The sequence below is a fragment of the Acanthisitta chloris genome, unplaced genomic scaffold (assembly GCF_000695815.1).
Source record: "Acanthisitta chloris isolate BGI_N310 unplaced genomic scaffold, ASM69581v1 scaffold13954, whole genome shotgun sequence".
NCBI lineage: Eukaryota > Metazoa > Chordata > Aves > Passeriformes > Acanthisittidae > Acanthisitta > Acanthisitta chloris.
The window spans coordinates 38,110-46,536 of record NW_008667700.1 but is presented as its reverse complement, the minus strand read 5'-3'; the positions used below and the strand labels follow the sequence as shown (position 1 = coordinate 46,536).

General features: G+C 37.4%; 1 protein-coding gene across 1 annotated transcript in view; it reads left to right on the top strand.

Moving 5' to 3' along the window:
* LOC103800239 (probable global transcription activator SNF2L2) overlaps positions 1 to 8,427 on the top strand; it is a gene marked incomplete at its 5' end in the record, with an annotated part of 49,348 nt that overhangs the window by 8,342 nt on the left and 32,579 nt on the right. Inside the window, 8 exons of the mRNA XM_009072609.1 lie at positions 212 to 265; positions 1,188 to 1,318; positions 1,503 to 1,563; positions 2,915 to 3,015; positions 3,309 to 3,456; positions 4,978 to 5,141; positions 6,882 to 6,948; positions 7,858 to 7,968. Coding sequence (XP_009070857.1) covers positions 212 to 265; positions 1,188 to 1,318; positions 1,503 to 1,563; positions 2,915 to 3,015; positions 3,309 to 3,456; positions 4,978 to 5,141; positions 6,882 to 6,948; positions 7,858 to 7,968 — 837 coding nt within the window. The remainder of the gene's footprint in view (positions 1 to 211; positions 266 to 1,187; positions 1,319 to 1,502; positions 1,564 to 2,914; positions 3,016 to 3,308; positions 3,457 to 4,977; positions 5,142 to 6,881; positions 6,949 to 7,857; positions 7,969 to 8,427) is intronic.

Sequence of the window (8,427 nt, the reverse complement as noted above, 5' to 3'; positions counted from 1 at the left end):
GAGGTGTGTAGATACCTTATTAATACAAGTAAATGTTTTATGTGTGGTAGTAACTCTGTGCCTATCTCTATGTATTTCCACCCTCACCTTTAATGACACGAATCACAGGCTGTTCAGAAATAAATGAAACATACTCATGATCCAAAATGCCCACAACATATAAAGTGTTCTTTCTGTACTTGTAATCTTTGCACATCCTCATTTGTTGTAGAAGGCTGAAGAAAATGCAGAAGGAATGGCATCTGGTCTTGGTCCGGATGGAGAGGTATGAATTTTGCAAGGTGGTTTTTCGTTGGGTTTTTTTTGTTTTTGTAAAACCTTTCCGGTGATTGTTCTGTGTGTTACAGCTCTAACTGAAGAAAGAATCATAACCACAAATGTTCAAAGAGCTGTTGTTCATACTGGGAAAAAAATTACCTAGATTAACATTCTTGCCAGCCTGCCACTATTCAGAAAGTTGAAGACTAAAAGAAAAAGTAGATTGAGTCTATCACTGAGTATGCTGAAGATCCTTCTTAGCTTTGTAATACACTTAAAAACAAGTCTTCTTGCAGTTTTTGTGTAGAGAATTTACTTTCTAATATGAGCTTGTAAACACTGTATAGTGTATCTTCTCATCTTTATAAAAATACATTGTTGACATTGCGTGTAATTACCTTTCAGTCACAGGGCGGGCTATAGTGTTATAATGGATTAAGACATCTGAAAGTTCTTTCTTCCTATGAAGCAAATGGAAATGAATTACTCTTCTGTGCCATTCTTTGAATTATATTTTTCATCCAGTAGCAGAGCATATGATGCCTCATTAAGAGTTGTTCTGTTAGTGCAATTTTTCTATTCCATTTTATTTTCCTGTAAGGGCTCTAGAATTGTATTTGCTGTTTTACTTCTGGACTTTCTTACACTTGTGATACTTCTGCTAATGTAGCTAAAGAGTTATTAGGAAAATAATACACTGACAGGGAAAATGCACATAACATTGCTGTAACTTCAGTATTTATGGAAGTGGACTGTTTTATACTCCGTCGGTCAGCGTATTTATAGATGCTCAGAACTGTGGGTTTTAGTAACTAAACCTCTCCTTGTTCAGATCTGGAATTTTGAAGGTGCTATTAGTTCTTTTTATTATGTAAGACAAACATAAAGTTCAGTTGCCTTATGGTGTAAAATTTCATTTGAATGTTTAGCCCATAGATGAGAGCAGTCAGATGAGTGACCTGCCGGTCAAAGTGACTCACACAGAAACAGGCAAAGTTCTTCTTGGACCAGAAGCACCAAAAGCAAGTCAGCTGGATGCTTGGCTGGAAATGAACCCTGGGTAAGTAGTTGGCATACAAAGTAGGCTGGATTTTTTCTATTTGCTGTGAAATTTTTCATGTTACGCTTTTTTACCTATTCTGTTCTTCTTGTAATTTATTATATGTAAGCTGAGTAGGAGATACACTGAACCTAATCCCTCCTCTTGTTAACTGTAATTCATAGTCTTTGTCGTCTTTGTGCAGCTATGAAGTTGCTCCCAGATCTGACAGTGAAGACGAAAGTGGCTCTGAATATGAGGAGGAGGTATGTAACTTCAAGAAAAATGCTATGACAAATGATACGGTAAAAGGCAAGTACTTACTTCATGTGATATTTTCCCTTTTCTTCAGGAAGGAAGGGGAAGTGATAGCAGGTGTGTAGGTGCTTTAGACTAACACAGACAGGAAAAGTAATGGATTTTGTAATTATTCATTCATAGCAGTTGTTGTTTATATATGCTGTATATGCCTAACTGGTAATTGTGATTAAGAAAATTATTTTGCTCTGACTATTAATAATCGTCACCCAGAGAATTAAGCAGATTGGTATTTTAAACTGCATCTCAGAAAAGACTGCATTGTGACCTTGTGCTGAAGGAAGTTAGCATCTTTAATGTTCATGATTGGAGGTTTTTTAGGCAATTCTAATACTATATGTTAGGGACTGTGCCACATGGTTGTATTCGGGCTGCTTATTTGATTCAGAGCTTTAATGATGATTTGAATACTATTATTACTCTTATTACAAAAATTCTAAAAAATTTTTTAGATTGACATGCACAAAGATCACAGCCTTGCAGGGTCATAATATTAGGTACTCTGAGTAATGAATACTGATACTTGCATAGCATTTTTCAGATAAGTACTCTCTAAAGAGAAGTGAGGAGTAGCAGAGGACCATGTTCAGACAGCAGCCTAGTATCAGAACTGGGTTTAGTGTTCAGATCTTATAATTTTAGCAGTCTTTACAGTATTAGACCAACCAATCGGTGAAACTGACTGGATTGTATGATGTTACAGTACGTGCCTTTGTAGGGCTAATTTCTACTACTGTAATTCTACATGATTTTCAGTGTTCAGATAGGAGAGGAGGGCCTGATACCTGGCAGATTTTAAAATCTCACTTCATCAGTGAGATTTTAAGTTGTTGCCTATCTATTACAACAGTAGCCAAAAGACAGGTTATTTTAAAAAGAGTAAAAATAACTGGTCTAAAAAAGTTAAGAAACTAGAACCTTAAAGCTGCAGTTCTTGGCATGTTTTTAGGCTTTATTGATTTATCAACATCTAGAATATGATATAAATGTGGCGCAGGAATCCTCTCCATGAACATGGTAGTCAGAGAAAGCCTTCTAAAAGTAAGATCATTAAAGGAGGAAGTACTTTTAGTTTCTAAGTATCATGATTTCCTGTTGATTGATGTATGTCAAAAATTATCTTCTTACTATGCTGCAGTGCAGTTTTGTTGCAGAATAGGTGTAAGTTGAACTCGTGATTTGGATGTCTGTCATAAATCATTGATCAGTGAAAGCTGCCAGTATGTGAATGCCAGAGGAAAGTATGGCTGAGGAACATGTTCAGCTTCTCAGCATCTGTTCTTTTTCTGTATTCTGTAGGATGAGGAGGAAGAATCAAGCAGATTAGAAGCAGAAGAAAAGATACTCCTAGATCCTAACAGTGAGGAAGTTTCTGAGAAAGATGCAAAGCAAATCATTGAGTGAGTATTCCTTAGGTGCTGGTTTTTTGTTAGGAATTGTGATTTCTTACAGTAGTGTCTCCTGAGAGTAACTTGCTCTCGATTACAGTGAGTTGTAGTAACTTCTGTGGCATGAGTATCTGCAGGAAAAGGAACATGATCATTTATGGGTGTACCGTTTATAAAGAATCTTGCACCCTTTGGTGTTCTTACCATAATTGAGGGGTTGCACTGTTACTTTAGACATACATATGTAAGCTGTGCTCAAAAAAATGTTTGTGAGAATTCAGTCAAGTTTGTTTTCTGCTTTCCAGGACAGCCAAACAAGATGTGGATGATGAATATAGCATGCAATATAGTGCTAGAGGTTCTCAGTCCTACTACACTGTTGCTCATGCAATCACAGAAAGGGTGGAAAAGCAGTCTTCTCTTCTTATTAATGGCACACTAAAACATTATCAGGTAAGAAATCATCAAAACATTAAAATTTTTAAAGCTTGGAATTACACCCAACATTTCTGTGTGTTATTTCAAGTGGCAAGCTGAAAATTTGTTAAGAAATACAAGGTCTCTAGTAGGTTAGAATTTGGGAATATGGACAACTCAATGGCAGTTACTGAGCACTGATAATGTTTCATACATACTGCTTGAAAAATAATACCAACTTCCTTCATGTTTCCTTTTTTTCATTGCAGATGAATAGTATTTTGATTTTGCTATCTTTATCATTGGAATTTCAGTTCCTATTGTTTTAATTTGTGGTGGGTTAACAATGTTTTTCTTCTTCCAGTATTTTAAAGTTTAGGATTTATTTTTTTCTAATTAACAGCCTAGTATTTCAGTGCAGTCATATATACAATTTGGAAATAAGAAAAATAGTTTACTGTGAAGGTGGATGTCTCATATTCAGTCTCACACAGACTTTCACAGGTTGTCTGGGAGCTGCTGTATTCTGACATAAGCTAGATTCACATATGACTGAAAATGTCCTTCATACATGTTTTCAACACTTCTGGTATTGTACATCATTCTAGGGAACTCCATATTTTCTTTGGTCAGAACATTTTTTCTACTTCTGCATAAAATAAAGAGTAATGATGCAGGCAAGACAGCTTCAGATAACATGTGTGTAAAGCCAGTAAATTGGCAACATTATTTTGGATACTGTCTTGAAGGGATGACAGGAGGTTGCTTCAAGCACATAGAATTTTCTCTCTGAACTTTCTCAGGCCATCTAACTTCTTACACTCTCCATGCATGAGACACACCAGAAGTCTGGAACTTAGAAGCTTAGTTTGCCCATGCATCACTAATGGTGATGTACATATATGTGGAAGTGTTGTGAAAGGGTATAGTGCTTTCAGGCAGTGCTCCTTGGGGTGTGAAATTCTGTTATGTGGGCATTTCTAAGCTACAGTACTTTGACTTCCTTCCAGCTCTGGAATTTTATATACAGGCCTTATTTGGGCAAAGGTGGCCTCCTCTGACATGTGGAGACTTGGACCGCAGACACTAAATGGACATGTGCTACAAAAGCTTTAGCATACCAGTGATGCAGTTGGCAAGTGTGAGGTTTACATGTTTTGCATGCACTTGGTGGGTTTGGTTTTGAAAGATTTTAATTGACATAGGCAAATGACATGAAATATACACAGAGTGTTCTAGCATTTGACAGTGTTGAAACTGAGGAACAAACTCTTTACAGTGGTGGTTATCAGCGTTACATACACAGTACCTGTGTTGCTTTGTGTGCAGTACTAAAACCTCCCTGTGTGAAAGCCAATTTCATCTTACAGACTGTGCTAAACAGGGGTGATGATTTCCCTGTTAAGATAGACAGAAGTCCCCATACATATAGTATGACTAAAGGAATTCCAACATGTAGACAAAGTAGACAGGGACATTAGAATGTTGGTTCTGTACTGCTGATGTTAATTATTTGTGTGGGCTTTAAATAACTGAAACTATTATTCTTCATTTCAGCTCCAGGGACTGGAATGGATGGTTTCACTCTATAATAACAATCTGAATGGAATTTTAGCTGATGAAATGGGACTGGGAAAGACAATACAGACTATTGCACTCATCACTTACCTGATGGAGCACAAAAGACTCAATGGCCCCTATCTCATCATTGTTCCCCTGTCGTAAGTAACGGATCTCTTTCTAGCATTATCATTCTAAGCATTGCGAGTTGGTTGATTTGGAGTGTGTGCACATACACACTTAGACTGATGAGATGAGGTGCAGGGTAAAATTGCACTGAGTATGTATTAAGTGTTTTCTTTGATCATTCCTTCTGGGTAATTGGCGTTGCAAGGGTGACTAGAAAGCTGATACAGTACTTGCTACTACTCATTCTGGCAAAAAATGAACGGGTAGTGATTGACTCTTAAGGCCAGAAGAGGGGTATGGTCTGCCTTCCTATTACATGTGTGCAGTTCTCCATTCAGCATTTAACTCTGGTATTAAAAGTCTGTTGCTTAATTCTTTAAACAGCTGGCACCTCATCTGATGCCACTTAAGCATGCTTTAATGAAGTTGTTCTCCTAAGTACCATATAATTAGCCCAGGATATATGTAGCCTTGATGAGTGATACTCACACTTTCGTGAGGTGTCCAGATTATGGTTGTTTATTGTGCTGCCTCCTTTTTACTTCTCCTTAGCTTTTCAAGATACTGCTTGTTTGTACATTTCTTTTCATGTATTTTCCTTTCTCCAGAGGTGAGGCATGGGGTTTTAGTGATCTGAATAAAAAATGTCAAGCATTGTAGAACTCATGTAGGATATTGAGGGGCTGTTTGCTTATCTTTGTGTGTGCTGTCATTGATGTGCAGAAGTTCCGTGGCTTTTTTGTTAGCTATTTTGTCCACCCATTGTGCTGAGCACGCAAATGTTTTGTAGGGTAAGGATAAATTTGGTTCGTGGTCTGTTCTTGATTTCTTCGGAGGTGTCCTGTCTTCTGGCTGTGCTGCAGTAGTAACTGATTGACTAAGACAAATGCTGTACTTGTGCCTAATTGTATGAATACAAATGATGAGCCCTAATGTGAAAACAAATGTCTGGGAGAAGACCTAGAAAGTAAAACAAATTTTAAAATGAAGGGAGAATATTATTAATGTCAGTTTTCACATGGGCACATTAAACAAGTTTTTTTTAAGTACTCTGTAATGAATTTTGTTACGTTTCTAAAGGAGATGAAATTTCCTTCTTGAATGTATTTTAAAAGCTGCCTTTCTCTGCCTTTTCTAAATAGCTAGTATTGGCACTATCACAGGTCCAGTAAGAAGGGAAAAAAAAAAAAGACAATCAGCTGAAGACCCTCAAGGTTATTTTTTGCTGTTGTCTCATGATAGCAACTAGCTTCACCATTAAAACCTATTTGTTGTGATCAGACAGCAGAAACACCATGCAAAAACAGATATGCGTAGTGGCATTGAGTACTACTACCATGAGTAGTTCTGCTGGAGTAGGACACAGAGAAACTCTATTGTCAGCTTCATGAGGCTGTATATGAAGAGTTGTAGTGTCCATTTTGAATGATGAGAAGTACAAAAGAATTTAGAAATCTATTTTTTTGTTCAAAGTTACCGTTCTTAATACATTCCAGAATACAACGGTGCACATAAAATACTGCTCTTACTGGTTTCAAAGAGGCCCCTGCATATAAGCTGAAGGAGTGTTTTGCACATTTTTTTCTGGTTGCTTCCCTCTGAGATGCTTGTATTTTATTACAGAATAGAAAGTACATTTTTAAAATAGACTGTTATTTATGAGGGTTGATTACTTAAAAAGTGTTGGAAAGCTGGCAGCCGCTTGGAAACATTCATAAAGTTTGACCTGCAAACCATGAAACGTTACTTTTTCTTTATTATCTCTATGATAGGACTTTATCCAACTGGACGTACGAATTTGACAAATGGGCTCCTTCTGTGGTGAAGATATCTTACAAGGTTTGATTTGCTTTTTATATGATTAAAGAATTGAAGGAGTGAGACTAGAGCCAGTTTTTCCTCTGTCTCTGCATGCGTTTCTAATCAGGTTGCTCATCAGGTTTTGTCATGTATATCAGGTCCTAAGCAGTAAGAGTTAATCATACTAAGAAGACTGCAATAAACTGTATAAGACTGTAAAAGAAGGCTGTAAACAACTGTACAGAATGAAGAATAAAATTGCTAATTATTACATTGCAAGGCTTCTCATGAGACTAGTACAACTGGTAACTACTTCACATTTAATATAATTTAGCTGTTGTGGTTTCATGAGGCACTCTTTGCTGAGGTTTCTGTACAAGTGATTTGTTAAGACAGTAAATATAAGAGATGCCTGGCACTGTGGACACTGTCAATACTATTAATGATTTGGTAATGGGATCCTTTTCCAAAAAAATCTCAGTGCTTACTGTCAGCCTGTCTGACCAGTTACTGTTTTCCAGTTTGAATGTAGCTTTCTTAAAGAAGTGTTGTGTGGGGAAGCTGTACACGCAAGGGCACTAGGCCATCAACTTGCAGTCAGTAGGGACTGTAGTCGTGGCATGATGGAGTCAGTACCTCTGTAGTAGAGGCAAACGGCATAGAGTCAGCTACCACTTATGGAAGGCTTTGCTGCTTCAGCAAAATAAGTAATTGTTACACAAAGGGGACTAGGTCACTAGCTACATGTTTTCATAGCCCCTGTAAGCAGCTTTACAGTCTAGCAGCTGTTTAGGGAAAGCACTCTGAAGAAGTCTGGAATGCGTCAATGTATTACTGACAGTAGTGTAGGATTACAAGTTCATGTGGTTGCTCATTGTCTGCTAATTCATAAACCCAATGTTTTTTCTTCATCAGAATAAAGAGTAACTACTTCTTTCTCTCTTTTAGGGTACACCTGCAATGCGCCGCTCACTTGTTCCACAGCTTCGAAGTGGAAAATTCAATGTTCTTTTAACTACTTATGAGTACATAATAAAGGACAAACATATCCTTGCTAAGGTAATAGTGACTATCATCTCTTCACAGCAAGAGCAAGGCACCTTCATATGGTGCATACCACGAAATGCATTTTTGTTTTATAGGGAAGTTCTCAGTTGTTACGTCCTTCAGTTAAAGTAAACCTTTCATTTACTTTTCTGTTCCTCAGTTTATGATTGTCTTCTTAGTCATAGCTCTCCCCTCTGTAAACACTAGGATTTTCCTGAATGTGTCCAGGGGACTGATTCCTTTGTGCAGTACTGTATACATGTTAGCCCTTGAAAAAACATTACTTTTCTCATGTCTGCATTACATGTTTTAGCCTAATCTGAAGCCCTGACTTTAACTTTTTTCCATTGTTTCTGACCTGAAGCTCACTCTACTAGAGCCTTTCCAGCTACATGGTCACTTTTTCCCCCATGACTAAGCAGTTACCTCTAACATGAATTTGGTATCCAGGGTCTTTACTACACATGGCAC